Source organism: Pan troglodytes, chromosome 2, assembly GCF_028858775.2.
Source record: "Pan troglodytes isolate AG18354 chromosome 2, NHGRI_mPanTro3-v2.0_pri, whole genome shotgun sequence".
NCBI lineage: Eukaryota > Metazoa > Chordata > Mammalia > Primates > Hominidae > Pan > Pan troglodytes.
The window spans coordinates 114,881,683-114,897,178 of record NC_086015.1 but is presented as its reverse complement, the minus strand read 5'-3'; the positions used below and the strand labels follow the sequence as shown (position 1 = coordinate 114,897,178).

The following is a 15,496-nucleotide window of genomic DNA, read 5'->3' as shown; positions in this document are numbered from 1 at the left end:
GAAAAATAGACATAGGAACAGACAAACAAATGCTTCTGACTTTGGAGTTATCCAACAAAGATTTAAAATAACTCTTTTTCATATACTCAAGAAAACAGAGAAGAAATGGAGGAAGTAGATCAAAAGGTGGACAAATTTATCAAAAATTAAAAATCTATCAAACATGATCAAATAACTTAAAAATACAATATCAGAAATTAAGAACTAATTTGATGGGGTAAAAACTTATTGGACATCATAGAGATAGAGTTTATGATTGGAAGACGGGTCAATACCTAACTGAATCACAGAAGGGAAAAAAAGTAGAAAATATAGAAGAAGGCATTAGAGATATATAGAAATGTAAATTTAGGTGTTTTTATTTTGCACCAGAAACCTAACATTACAAATTTAAATGCTCATAAAAGAAAGCATGCAAGTATCAGAAATTATGAGCGAATTCTTATATAATTTGGAAATGAAGAAAACTTTTCTTGACCAAAACTTAGAATCAGGACCAATAAGGGAAAAGAGTAATAGATTTTATTTAATAAAAATAAGAAACATGCTGCATTGCAAACAATATAAGAAAGTAAGAATAGATGACAAACTGGGAAAATATTTGCAACTTATATAACAAAGGATTAATAGGTTTTATATATGGGAAATTTTCAGTAAAATAAGGATAATAACCGTAATGAATTGAAATTCATCAGTATGTTTAAGTTCATATAAATTCATGATACTTAACATAAAATACTTACGGGTCACTTTCTAAAAATACTAGTTAACCAACTCATTTTTAAAACTGGTGATTAAAGGGAAAGAATCAAGTATCTATTCTGCTTTTCTTATACAAACTATACATCAAATAAATAATAAGTTGATGAGAGGAAGTTTCTCTTTATAGAAATACTTAAGCTAATAAATTAGGGAATGATAGAATATTTCTATTGGGCAAATCATAATGATTTAATGGATGTAGGCAAGGCTCACCAGTGGCTCTTAATATCATGTAACCAGAATTATGTGCCTCTCATATAACTATGTATCATCTATCACGTAGTCTTGGCAAAAAACAAAAAAGAAAAAAGAAAACCTAAATGTGATCAAGTCTCTGTCAAGAATATAAGATAACTTAGAGTCTATAAGTCTAACTATAAGGTGAAAACATAAAGATACTATGGGACTATAAGAGCAAAATCCAGGCTGGACAAATCATCAAATTTATTCAACAAATATATCGCAAAGGAAAAATAACAAATGTAATATAGCTTTCAGATTAAAAGGGAATTTCCAAATAATCACAATATATCTAGTTTATCTGCATCCTAATTTAAAAAAAAAACAAAATATAACATTATCAGGCTGATGGGATATTGAATAATATTAAATACTAATTTTTTTTTAGTTTTGGTGGTAGATTATGGCTTTTTTAAATGACATCTTTATCTTTTAAAGATTCATACTAAAATAAACAAGAAGTCTTGCATTTTCTCCAAAGTAATCTTGGAAGGCAGCAGTTGATAAGGGTTTAAATAAAATGAGATTGCCTATGAGTTGATAATTGTTGAAGTTGTATGTTCAGTATGTGGGAAATTATTCTATATAATTTTCATAATTATTCTATGTAATTTTTGTATATTGTTTAGAGTTTTCCACAATTAAAGCTTTTATAGTTGTTTCATGAATCACCTAAAACCATCTCCAGTACCAGTATTGTCAGTTATGAGCAACATATTTTAAGAAAAACAAAACAATCCCTTTCTTCCTTGATTCACTGCTATTATCCTCTAACTCAGAGGTCATAAACCTTGGCCTGTGGGCCAAATCTGGCTTGTTGCCTATTTTTGTAAATAAAGTTGAATTAGAACACAGTCAGGCCCATTCATTTACATATTCTCTGTGATGCTTTTTATGCAACAGTGGTAGAGTTGAGTAGTTGTGACAGAGACTACATGGACCACAAAGCCTAAAATATTTAGTATTTGGACTATTTCAGTCTGTTTCGTGATGCTGCAAAAGAATATCTGAGATTAGGTAACTTATTAAAAAACATATTTGTTTATATCAGTTCTTGAGGCTGGAAAGTCCAAGATCAAAACATCGGCAGGTTTGGTGTCTGGTTAGAGTCCAGTGTCCTCTTTCAAGATGGCACTTTGAATGCTGCATCCTCGGAGGGAGGAATGCTGCTCCCCACATGGCAGAAGAGCAGAAGAGCCACAGAGAGAAAAGAGGGGGTAAAACACACATTTTTATATTGCCACAAATCTTTTCCAGGAGAGTGGAGCCCTTATATCACCTCTTAAAGGGCCTGGGGTCTAATATCCAGTGTCTACAAAGGAACTTAAACAAATTTACAAGAAAAAAAACAAACTCATTAAAAAGTGGGCACAGGACATGAATAGACACTTCTCAAAAGAAGACACATATGCAGCCAACAAATATGAAAAAAAGCTCAACATCACTGATAATTAGAGAAATGCAAATCAAAACCACAAGGAGATATCATCTTGCACCACTCAGAATGGCTATTATTAAAAAGTCAAGAAAGAACAGATGCTGGTGAAGTTGCTGAGAAAAAGGAATGCTTTTACACTGTTGGTGGGAGTGTAAATTAGTTCAGCCATTGTGGAAGACAGTGTGGCCATTCCTCAAAGACCTAAAGGCAGAAATACCATTTGACCCAGCAATCCCATTACTGGTATATACCCAAAGGAATATAAATCATTCTGTTATAAATCATTCTGACCTATGAGGGGGAACAACACACACTGGGGACAGTCGGAGGGTGTGGTGGGGTGAAGGAGAGCATCAGGAAGAATAGCTAATGGATGCTGGGCTTAATACCTGGGTGATGGAATGATCTGTGCAGCAAACTACCATGGCACACATTTACCTATATAACAAACCTGCACATCCTGCACATGTACCCCTGAACTTAAAATAAAATTTGAAGAAAAAGAAGGTCCCATGTCTTAATACTGTTACAATGACAATAAATTTCAAAATGATTTTGAAGGGGACAAATATTCAAAGCATAGCATGACCCTTCAGAGAAAAAGTTTGTCAACTTCTGCTGTAATCTCCCAATCACACTCCGTTATTCTTTGAAAATGTTATTATGTAGATTGCAATATTTTGCAGCCCCAAACCTGACATAACCTAGGTGCTTTCAGTGACCATGCAGATGACTTCTCCAATACCTGGACTCTCAGTTCTTCCCACTGTCATCTTCATTAATTGTCTCCACTTCATTTTAGCCATCTACTCTCACAATCACATCTTGGATCTTGTTATCATGTAAAATAGCTCATCTACAAAATCACAAATTCAGACCTACAAACATCTCTTCTTCCAGTTTGTGCAACCAGTTTCATTTCAACTGTTCTCCAACCTCATTGGTCTTTTAATGAGTTAATCACTCTACTTTTTTCCAAATCACCAGCTTTATTTTTTCTTTGCATCTCTTATTATCAAGCTAAAGTTCTACAGTGCATTATGTCAATAATATTTTTGCTTATACCCCAAATCCTTTGCCTTTTTGTTTTCCTTTTGGCAACAATCTAAAAAGGAATCCAAATGTGGCACTATGTACATTTTAATGCCCAGACTCAAGCAGCCAGTCACTGCTGGAGAAAGCCTTGTGTGAATTGTTTTCACTACCATTTCATACCATACCCAAATGGATGTTCAACACAGACCAAAAATCCAAATGTGTTAACTTAGTGAATCCATTTCCCTTCTATCCATAGCAGCTGTTTCAAACCTTCCTCAATCTTCTTTTCTGAAGCTTCCTTCCTCTCTCTAGCTGAAGATGGTTTTGTTTCCTATTTTAGAGAAATAGAAGACAGCACCTCCCTCATCATATGCACTCATCTTATTTTCCCTCCCTCCTGTTACAATAAAAAAAAACTGTTTTTTTTTTCAATATCGGGGTAGTCCTACTTGTGTTGTGAGTATCATTGTCCCCATTTTCTTAGAAACCTTGGTTTATTATTTTATCTTCCATACTGTGTATTTAACTACCCTTTTTCAACTAGATCCTGCCCATTAACTTTGAAGCACAGTCAAGTGTCTCTTATTAATTGAAACCACCACCACCATCACTACTGCAGTATCAACAGAATCCCGCATTTGAACACCTCTATCTACTCTTCCTGTTACTACTGGCAGATTTCTTGAAAGTCATATCAATGTGCTGTCCCCATTTCCTTGCCTCCCACTCATTCCTCTTCTCCCTCCAGCCTGACTTCCATTCCATAATGCCATCAAACAGTTCCTGTTAGGTGATAAAAAAAAACTTCATGTTTTAAAATACATTCGAATAACTATTTTATCTTCTTAGAAACTTTATAATTGATGGCTATTCCTTTTATGTAATATGTTTCCAGGTTTTTGTGACCCAATTCACTCCTGATTCTACTTTTGCCTCTTTAATTGCTCTTCATTACCCTCTGAAAACTCACCTTTCTCCATCCGTCACCATGGACTCTGCTGAAGTGCCACATGGCTTTTCTTGCTTGATTTTCTCTTCCTAGAGGATTTCTTTCACTCCCAGAACTTTAGTTAACACTCACACTCAGATGACTCTGTATCTTCAGCTTAAACCTCTCTCCTAGATCTGAAATTGTATATCCAGTTTACCTAACATCTTCTGTATGTCACAACTTCATGCCTAACTCAACATCTATAAGATTAAATGCAAAATAATTTCTGTATGATCTGATCATCTTCCAGTGTTCCCTAATACAATGTTCCCCTATTTTTTCTGTGTCACATATTAGAAATTAAAGCATCATCCTTGACACTGCTTTTTATTCCTTCCTTCACATACGCAGTCCACCACTGATCCTGTGGGGAGAATCTCCTGCACAAGTTTCTAATCTAAACATTCTTCTATTTCTAGTTCATTGCCACTGTACTTAATGGTACCAGCATCTCTCATGTAGCTTTCTGCTGTTGTCTTCTAACTGATCCACACTATCGTCTCTGCCTTCTCCAATTCATTCTCTACACTTGAACCACAAAGATGCATTTTTGAAATGCAAAACAAAAAAAATCAAACAAAACAACCACCTTTTAATTAGTTCCCACAGCTCTTAGGATAAAGACAAAACTCCTTAAATGGACTAATCAATCTTTCTAACCTTATTGTCAACTGCCTCACCTGTAATCCCTCTGCTCCAGCCATAATACCTTTTAAAATCTCCCCTGCCTACCCAGTTGTTATAACTTCCTTCCCCCATAGAACCTTTGCATGTCCTGTTCTTTGTAAAGCTCTGTGTTCACTTGGTTAACTCCAGTTGAAGCAGCGCTTCCAAAGGAAAGGAAAGGAGAGGGGAGGGGAGGGGAAGAGAGGGGAGGGGAGAAGAGAGGGAAATGAAAATAAGGGGGAAAGGAAAGGAAAGGACAAAGTAAAGAAAGTCTTTTCTGATTTTCCTATTATACCCTCTCATACACTACTTCCTCACTTCTGAAGCACTTCTCACTGTTGCAATTTGATATTTGTTTGCTTATTTGATGAATGTCAACTTCTTCCTATTGAACTTTGTGATTCATGAAGACACAGTCATGCATATATGCCTACTCTGTGCCTAGTGCCCAGTGTCTAGCACTGTAAGCACTCAAAAACACTTGTTGGATAAAGACTAAATACAGGAATTTAAGAAGAGCCAGCATTCAGGCTCAATACAAACTAGACAGGATAACAACATGTTTTAGACCAAGCTTATCAACATTGTAGTATCAAAATTTTATTGCTACTATTACTACTACTTCCAGGACCATGACTTCTCCAACCACATTCACTGCTACTACTGCTTCCAATAACATTAACAGCCCACCAAAGCATTTACTGTGAACTAGTAAATTAAAGCCATGTTATACTCTTATAACTGATCTTAATAACTACAAATTTTAAAATGCACCAAAATCTTACAATCTGAAGCATTATGGGATCCAGTAGCATTCAAATGAATGAAATCTAGATTATGACAATCCAAGGCTTAACTCAGAGAACTGCATTTCTTGGAGTGACTGAAAAGCTCCTAACCTAGGAGGAAACTCTGTCAAGTGAAAGCGAAAAAGAGGCAAACCTCACACTGTTTATTATATTTCCACTCTTGTCCACAACCTCAGAGCACTAAGACACACACAGAGACAAAATATTGTGAAAAGAGAACAGAATCCTTTCACAGCTAGGCCCTTGGGGAACATGGGAACAGGATTTAGACACACACTGTGTTGTGAGCAGACAAGAGAGAATGACTCAAACAGCAACAGAAAAGAAACAGGAAGAGATGATCAACTCAAACACTTCAAGTCCCTCAGCATTTTCAAATTAGGTTCTTATGCACCACTTCAATTTGCATTTGTTTATGTACTATATAAGTGTTTGCACTTCAGGTGTGTTTTGCTTACCCAACTAGCTTGTAAACTTAAAGATTGCACAGGGGCATAAGAAGAAAACTGTACAAGTGAGAGGAGAAGAAGCAAGAGAAGATCAAAACAGTAAAGAGTAGAAAGAAAATATGCTATTGGTTGTGAACTTGACAGCGCTCTCAGATGGCAACTGCCTCCCTTTAGTCAGCTGCCTACTCTGTAGCTCCATACCAGGCTTACATTTTTGGTCACTCTGTGGTGAAGGATGTTTCCCCCTTCTGTTTTGTTCTTTTCTATTTTACTCCCTTTGTACCCAAAATCACAATACCAGAACCATTTCTCTAACACTGAGGCCATTGCTTTTCATCTGATCCAGATGACAGCAGCAAAGTTACATTCAGAAGACCGGAAATTTTCCAACCGCAAAAAGTATAGATACGGTTTCTGCCTCTCCAGTGATCTGCAGTTTTTAGTAGCTACAAGCTTAACTCCCTTGGTTCTCTTTATTTTAAGAAATACATTTTCTTTAAAGGCAACATCATTCTACTTTCTGGATAATATACTATCTGTTCTCCATTGCTGTCTTCATTTTGTGGCATCACATTCTATTTCCTATAAGGTACATCAGTCCATGTTGCCAAGTCTCAATGAAGGAAACACTGAGTCCTCCGTGAGGCAGTAGTATTGTTTACTGGTTCAGGCAGAATGTACAAAAAAATCTATGTATGAAACCAAGGTCAATGTGTACTTGTACTAACATTACATGGCAAATGTCTTACTGGGTTCCAAATGAGGTCAATATATAAAAAGAAGGAGCAGGGCTCATATTTAATTGGAACTGAGAAATAGAATTTGCTCAATATAATTATTACTATTCTTAATTGAAAACTACCATTTACCAAACTCTTATCCTTTAGCAGGAACTATATGTTTAAGTGCATTACACAGATTATCTCATTTAATCACCAAGCTAGTGATACCTGTAAAGAAAGCACTATAATTATCCATATTTGTTATGTAAGAAACTTGAAACAACTTGGGAATGATGAAACGTATGGTAAATGATAGAGCCAATATCCAAATACAGGCTACCTGAATCAAACTATGTATAGCTAAACAGTTTTCTATATAGGTCTTCCATTTCTCTTTACTTCAATCCCACTCCACTCCATCCTTAATTGAACTGAAGTGTGTGTGTGTGTGTGTGTGTGTGTGTGTGTATGTGTCTGTGTGTGTGTGTGTGTGGTGTGTTTTCCTCCTGGAAAACAGCAAGGGAATTGGGCATTATAAGATGGTAGTTGATGGGACCTTGGCCTATAGGTGGACTGTTCCAACAGCATATTTTTAAAGCAAGTAAGTTATAAGACATGGAGAGGAGGCTATAAATCCATACCTGTTGCTTGTTCTGGACAGCTCTATGCCCCCTTTAATATGACCTTCATGAGTTTTTTTTTTTTTTTCTTATATTACCAGGCCACTTTGCCCTGAGTTAGAACCAGTCCACTGCCAGTGCATTTTGCATCTGTTGGCTTTCACTTTCATTGTTTTCCATTAGCAGAAATGAAAATCATTTACTTTAGGACTAGGTAATTTAGGGCAGGCATTATTATAATCATTTTCCAAATGGGCTCAGAGAATTTACACCATAGGCCCCAAGTCAAATTTTATTTCTATTCAGAAAGGAGCTAGAACTTAAATCTAGGATTCCCACTTCTAAATGCAGGCCTCCAAAGTATGTTTGGTGTGAATGCTTCATAGTTAGCAGCTTCCTTTGTCCCTTTACCTGCCCTAGACTAAATATTGTATACCCAGAATCACTTTCATAAATTCACCTACAAACCTTCCTTTACCTTCCATCACAGTGAATAGCACCACCATTCAGGTGTGCATGCCAGACACCCAGATGTCACCTTTAACTTCTTTCTCTCCTTCCTTCATACTGCCCTTGTCTTATATTCTCTCTATGATCATATCTGTTTTATGCCCAATGCACAAAATTTGCCATTTTCCTTCTATATCTACCTGAACTACCACTCTCTCTTTTCTGGGCTACTGAGGTGGTCTCCTGAGTTGTCTCTACCTTCTCCTTCTTGTCCATCTTCACCTCATTTTCACATGAAAGTCAGTATGACTTTTTTTTTTTTAAACAACACAAATACAGTCAGCCTATAAATGTCATGCCATCCTTTTGTTGGAAATACTTCCATGTCTTCTCATGGTTCTGAGATCAAAATTGAAACCTTTTAAAAGTGAAGCTGACCAGGTCCAACATGATCTGGTCCTTACCTGCCTTATCCTTTAATTGCTGTATTGCTGTCCCACTGGCATTTTCCCATTTCTGCAAACACTCCAAAGAGCTTCATGCAAGCTCTTTTCTCTCTCTGGGATTACTCACAATCCCACTCTGCCTCAGCCCCACCTCCTAAATTGTGGTAGTGTCTACTCGTTCTTTAGACTTAAGCTATGGTGTTAATTTCTCAAGGACAATTTCAATGGCCTCTGTGATGTGCTCCTTCACAAGACTGTTACAGTATTTATTATCGACACTTATCACTGTTGCAAGTTTACATTTATTTACTTAAATGCTGTGGTCACTTCCTGTCTCTCTTATCAGACAATAGCTCTTTCTGCTCAACCTTTGTATGCTGAGCACCAAGCCTAACCTTGCTTTTCTTACAATGTACATTTGTTGAATGAGAGAGAGCTGAATGAAAGCACATCCCTCTACCAGTTATGCTTACCGTGTGTCTGAATGAGAAGGTTGTAGATTTTAGTCTGAATGCCCTCTGGATACAGAACAAGCATACACTGGTACCTTCCACTGACTGAAGAAGACATATTCCTTAAGTGCAGAGTCCATTTTGACCCATTCTCAGGAGTTTCTGTGAAAGTCACAAGTGACTCACAGGGTCTCCCATAGGCACAGTAGAAGCCGTATTGGGGATGATAGACAGCAATCAGGTCTATCTTATTGGTGACCTTGGACCATTGCATCTGCACGAAGAAGCCTACTGTCTGTGTTTGGCAGGTCAGGTTGACATCAGAGCCAAGTGTAGCATAAACATTTTCTTCTGTGTTGACTGTTTTTTCCCAAACTCCTGAAAAGAAAGAACATGAGCCATGAGTTTAAATAATTCACATAGAATGACTCTTAATTAAAAACCCTAGTCACTTCAGTAAGGTGAGGGGAGCAACTGAGGAAATTTCTCCCTGGCTGCTTTAGGAATAGAGTAGAGCTTGTGTCTCACTCAGATAGAGATGCATGAGACAATATAAATGAGGAGGCATTTACGTAGAGAAGCTAGAGGCAATTACTGACTTCTAAGTATTTATCTATGTGTTGGTCTGACCAAAATATAATTGAAGGTTTCGGACTACCTGTGAATAAAATTAAGCCTATTTGAAAATTGAAGCACACCAGCAAACTTAGTATGACGATTCTTCTTACGTTTAATATAATTGGCTTTTTGGGTTATAAAACAACAGCTGAATATAATACACACGTGATGCTTTCTGAAACTGCAAAAATAAATGATATGTGTACAGCAATTTCTTTGAAAAATACATGTTTACAAGGGCCTTTCATATCTTATCTTGTTTAATCCCCCTCACACGCCATAGGTGATGTTGTTAACCCCTTTTTATGAGGAAGAAACTGGGCCACAGAGAGATGAAACAGTATGCTCAAAGTCACACCTCCAGGCCTGGCGCGGTGGCTCACGCCTGTAGTCCCAGCACTTTGGGAGGCCGAGGTGGGCAGATCATGAGGTCAAGAGAACCAGACCATCCTTGCCAACACGGCAAAACCCCGTCTCTACTAAAAATACAAAAATTAGCTGGGCGTGGTGGTGCACGCCTGTAGTCCCAGCTACTTGGGAGGCTGAAGCAGGAGAACCGCTTGAACCTGGGAGGCAAAGGTTACAGTGAGCCTGTATTATTATAATCCAGGCTGGCTCCAGCCTGGCACTCCACTGCACTCCAGCCTGGCAACAGAGTGAGACTCCATCTCAAAAAAACAAAAAACGAAACAAAACAAAAAAAGTCACACCTCCAGTAAAAGAATGAATTCAGTTGCCCAGAGTCTGTGGTCTTTCTATAACCCTCATAAGTATAACAGTAAAACTCCAGCCAAGGAAGACAGAGACCTTTGGAGACAAAAGAGAACTTTATTTAATTCAGGCATCTAGGCCCACAGCAGACTCATGCCCAAAATGGCTGCTGACTCTGACAAAGAAAGCAGGCTTGTTTATATGTCATTTGAGGTGGGAAAACAAGGCAGGATACAGGTTTCAGGCAAAGACAGTAAATTATTTAACCCGTGACAATTATTTAACCCATGATAACTTACAATTTAGTTATCTTGACCAGTCAATCTTGAAGCTAGACAGAGATGGGGTAAGGTAAAACAGGAGTTACAGAAATATGTAGGGGTCTGGGGGCAGGCAAGAAGCTTGGAAGGTTGAGATAAGCTCGCAGCTGCAACTTGTTAGCAATGCTGGGAGGGGCTACTTAAATTTCTTAGCCTACATATAACTTCTAAGTAACCTATACTTAATGTTAACTATTACCTATGTTATGTTTATTATTTTAAACTTTATTATTACTTATTTTATTTTATTTTCCTTCCACATAACTTCCAAACTGTCTCCCAAATTCAGTCTAGTTGATTAGAGTAAGAAATTTCACTTTCAATATACAAGGATTGAAAGGACCTCATCTAACCTTAGGTAGAGGTTCCACTTAGTATCACCTCTAATCGATGGTCTGAAATACTAGACATAAGCAGAGTCTCTTTCCCATCAGCAGTCTGACCGAGTGATACAGGACACTTAAAATGTGTTAAGCATTGAGACTGTGACATGCCTTCAATAGTGTTGGCCTCAGTTTTAGAATTAACATGGAATCCTGTTACAGAAATGATATATATTATTGTGACAAGTACCACTGAAGCTCACAAAAGGAAAAGATAAAAAGATGACAAGCAACTGAGAAGAAACAAGCCTCTTAGAAGTAAAAGTACTTGACAAATGGGAATTATCATACTTCTGTGGATGCAAAAGTTTGGTAGGCAGAGGTTAGTACAGTTTAATGTAACTTCCTGTGAGCTATCCTTTGCCTGAAAATATGGCTCTGATCCTATCTACAGCATTATATTCCAAATCTCTTTTGATTTAGAAATTCTCCTTAATATTTTCATAGCTATATCTGAAAAGCACAGTTAATTCTTAAGACACTCAGGCTTACTATGATACTCTCATACTGTGGAATACAGAACTAATCTTGCTTCCTTCTTTTTTTAAATAGGCCCATTAGGCTCTCGTTCCCACTGTCATAAGGATTCCACTTTGCCTCCCAGGTTCATACCTACACATGCCTCATTAAAATTCAACGTGTTTTCAACTCCCAAAAACCTCAGTATTTGGATGAGAAATACTTGTTATATCCAAAAGAAAGAGTACTTGAGAGAGAAAAAAGTTAAACAAGGATCTCTGAGCGTTGATGGCTTTGTAATTTTTAATTTTTCCGCAGTTGTTTTGGCTACCATTTGGAGAGCATTTCATTTCCAAGAAACATAATTTGCCAATTACTCCAGAGATCCTGTTAGAAAGGAAATGGGTGAAAATGCCTCAGAGCAGTGGCACAAATGACCCATTCCCTTCTTATTTTTAGTGTTCATTAGTAATCATTTCTAGATTCTAGCATCTCTCTTATACCTGCTGCTTAAATACATAACTGAAACCCTTAGTAATGATTTGTCCTTTGGTGATCAATTTCAGCAGCAGTCACAAGGCATTTTAAATGAACAGAGGCCCCATCTGCCCCTAAAGCGGCCCATCCGACAAGAGGGGACAACTGGAAGTCTTACCCTTGACAAAATGTATCTGGATGATGTAATAGACAGCACAGTATTTCCATTTTTTCTCCATTGTCTTCTGAACACCTTACACCAGCATTTCCGTAATGATCACAAAGTCAATTGATGTTTTCAAGCAAACTCCAGCCACCCACTTCGTGCTAAAAAACCCGAAATCTACCACACACGCCTGGGTCTGTTTATCACTTGGCAAGCCCCCAGGAAATGAAACGTAGACAGGAAAGTAATGTGGTTCAGGACTGAGTATAACGTTCGACAGAACAATGTTGAAATTGTTCTCTGAAATTTGTGTATCACCTTCTTTAAGAGACTTTTCAGTATCCAAAGAGTCTCTTATTCAGGATTTCTGTGTCAGTCAAGCTGCGTCTAAAATCCAAACAAAGGATATCACGCAGAGCAGTTGGCAATGTGCTTTTTATACATTTTTTTTCAAGAGCACAAAGTCATTTAACAAATGTGAGCTTGGTGTTTTTCATAATAGTTTTTCTGTTCAATCTTAAGATATGTTTTCTTTCCAGAATTGCCCTGGGGTGAAAGAACAAAGAATTAACACATTTAATTTTAATAAAATCTGAAAAGTAACAGGGAATAGTGTCAGCTATCAAACCAAATTTTATTGTCTCTCCTCTTGCAGGGAAATGCACATTTCCTGGGAGTGGAGGAGTGAGGGCTACTTTTCTACCCCTCGTCTGGGAAGACAAGGGAAGGTTGGAGGTCAGATAGGGAAATCTCCCACCAGGTTGGCTGGAGGCCATTTTTGTTCACCACAGAAGAGCTTATCTATGCCTAAGCCAAAGCAAGGCGGTAACAATCAGAATCCAAAGGCAGAGAATTCCCACCTCAGTGAGCTATTAGGCTTATTACATCTGCCTAGTTACTTCTATTTACAGAGAACCGCAAACAGGTTTCAGGAAAGTGACCCCTTGGTAAAAATGTCTGGCTATTCGTAGAACACGATGACTATTCCCTGCTATGATTCTCTGATTTAATTGTATTAGTTTTTCAGCCTGAGATAAAATAGGCTGTCATCACCCTCCAACATTAAGAAAACAAGCATTAGACTGAGGACTACTGTAAGTTTGATGGACAAAGAATAACTACAAATAAACATGTGTGTCTTCATACAACCGTATGAATGATTAAAATATCCTGTGACCCTAATTTTATTATTAGAATATACGTACCACCTAGCAAGACCAAAGACAAATGAAAAGGCCAATTGTAATCCTGAGATGGGAATTCTTTTCAGGTGAGGTGGAGATAATTTTCGTCAGGTTGTCATCATGTATACACCAATCTCTCCTATGCAAGGACTCGTGGGGAATATGGATGATGCTAAGACAGAAGGAAATGCTTTTGCCAGTCAGGAGATTAAATTTAGATGGGAGAAGAGAGGTTTTCATGTAAATAAACAAGGGCGACTGTCTTACTGGACGTCCAGGTCACCCCCTATACCACCACTGCAAATACTTGCCATGATAATTGCCATACTTATTCAGTATTCCTCAGCTAATGATTTCTTGCAGAATTTAGATGTAGTTACTGCTTGCCTAGTCCAGTGCTCCCCAAACCTTTATTATCACCCCTTCCCAACTTCCCATGAGTTTCAGGTCACTGGGGATATTGGGTCAGGTAGTACTGACAGTGATTTTCCAGGGAAGGCCTGGGAACTCAAAGTCCTTTATAGAAGGGCAGGAAGAGACATAACTGCTCTAGGTACCTTCATCTCTTCCCATTGCCCCTGGAAATTCTAGTAAATCAAAGTTTTATGAAGCATAGCAGCAAAAATAGTCCTGGAGATGCACTATGAAGATCCTGATTTGCACGTTGGTGTCCCTATTAAATCAGGACACATTACAAGCCTAGAGAAGGGATTCTATGATCTCGTTCCATTTTTCATATTAAGAGGAATTTACCTAAGTAGAAACCAATTCAAATATACATTTACTGACTTATCTAAGAACAATACCCTCTTTGGGGTATTTAGACTTCTCCTATCTTTTATTGTATTAAAGCGAAACAATTGTTCCAAAAAAGTCTGTAAACTCAGAAACATGGAATTGGTCGTTTATTTTCCAGTGCTACAGACTTACTTTCAGTAGAATTCTTGCCTCTCATTGGGGTTGGGCTACCTGAGCCATGCATTTAGTGGCTATACGGCAAATCTGTCCTCTGGGTATTGTTCAGGGCTTAGTTAATGATTCTTATGTCTAGAAACTTCTATGTCCTGAAGCCATCAGATTTGATTAATTTTTCTTTGGGATCCACACAGGTTCTGAAAGTATAACAATTTCAGATGCATGGCCACAGAATATTAACTGAATGCTTACACTTCAGGTGTCCTGCAGCTGCAAGACCCAGGCAACAGCCCCTCCATGGCTGTTTGCATGCAGCAGGTGGCAGCAACACTCCGCAGACTGGCACGGCTATCCCAGGTGATGGGAATTGCCCCCACTGCCTTTCAATCCTGGTAATATTTTCTAAAGGCTCTTTCAGCATGGGGATAGACAGGCGTTCTCTATACTTAAAAATAACTCTTCTATGGAAGTCATGTCAATCTCTTCTATTATCCTCCCTACCCACCATATCCTGATTGCACAGGGTTTCTTCTGCCTTATAGTCTGCTGCACATAAGGAGAAAACAGAAGCAAGTCAGTTTCACACACAAAAAGAAATCGTGATCTTCTTGAACTGCAGAGGCAAATTCAATTATTTACAAAGAGAAGCAGGAACACACATTATTTCTGCTAAAGCCAAGCCATGATTGTGTATTTTGGACAAACTTTTTAAATGCTCTAGCTAAACACACTCAATGAGAAAAGGACATTTTCAGAAACAGGAAGTTGAGCAAAAGGTAAACTTACTTTTGTGGTTTTCATAATGGTTAACTCAAATATTACTTACTTATCTTTAAACACTTACTAAAAATAAAAATGAGAGTGCTATACTTTTGCATGTTTTCCAAAATGCTTAGAAAACATGATGGTTAAGGTTTCAGTTAATTAAAAAATACTTACTGTATGTCAATTCTTAAGGGATTACTGAAGAGGCATAGTTCTAGATAATTTTAAAATACCAAAGATAAAACACAACCCTCAGTTTTAAGGCAGTTACCATTTAGCTGGGAGGAAGCATCCATGTGCACCAAAAAAGTCAAGCAGCATAAAGCACAGCCCAAATGAGAAGGTAGGGCAGGATTTTAGCAAAGGGGGAATTATCTTAGGGGTTGAGTGGGCCAAGAGCATATGAAGTGTGGAA

At 37.7% G+C, this 15,496-nt stretch overlaps 1 protein-coding gene across 1 annotated transcript in view; it reads right to left on the bottom strand.

Annotated features, from left to right (window-relative positions):
* CD96 (CD96 molecule) overlaps positions 1-13,573 on the bottom strand; it is a 105,310-nt gene extending 91,737 nt beyond the window's left edge. The window contains exons 1-3 of the mRNA XM_063806963.1: positions 13,423-13,573; positions 12,230-12,763; positions 9,105-9,461 (exon numbers count right to left, since the gene is read on the bottom strand). Of these exons, the coding sequence (XP_063663033.1) occupies positions 9,105-9,461; positions 12,230-12,290 (418 nt within the window). The 5' untranslated portion in view covers positions 12,291-12,763; positions 13,423-13,573. The remainder of the gene's footprint in view (positions 1-9,104; positions 9,462-12,229; positions 12,764-13,422) is intronic.
* Between the last annotated feature and the right edge of the window lie 1,923 nt (positions 13,574-15,496).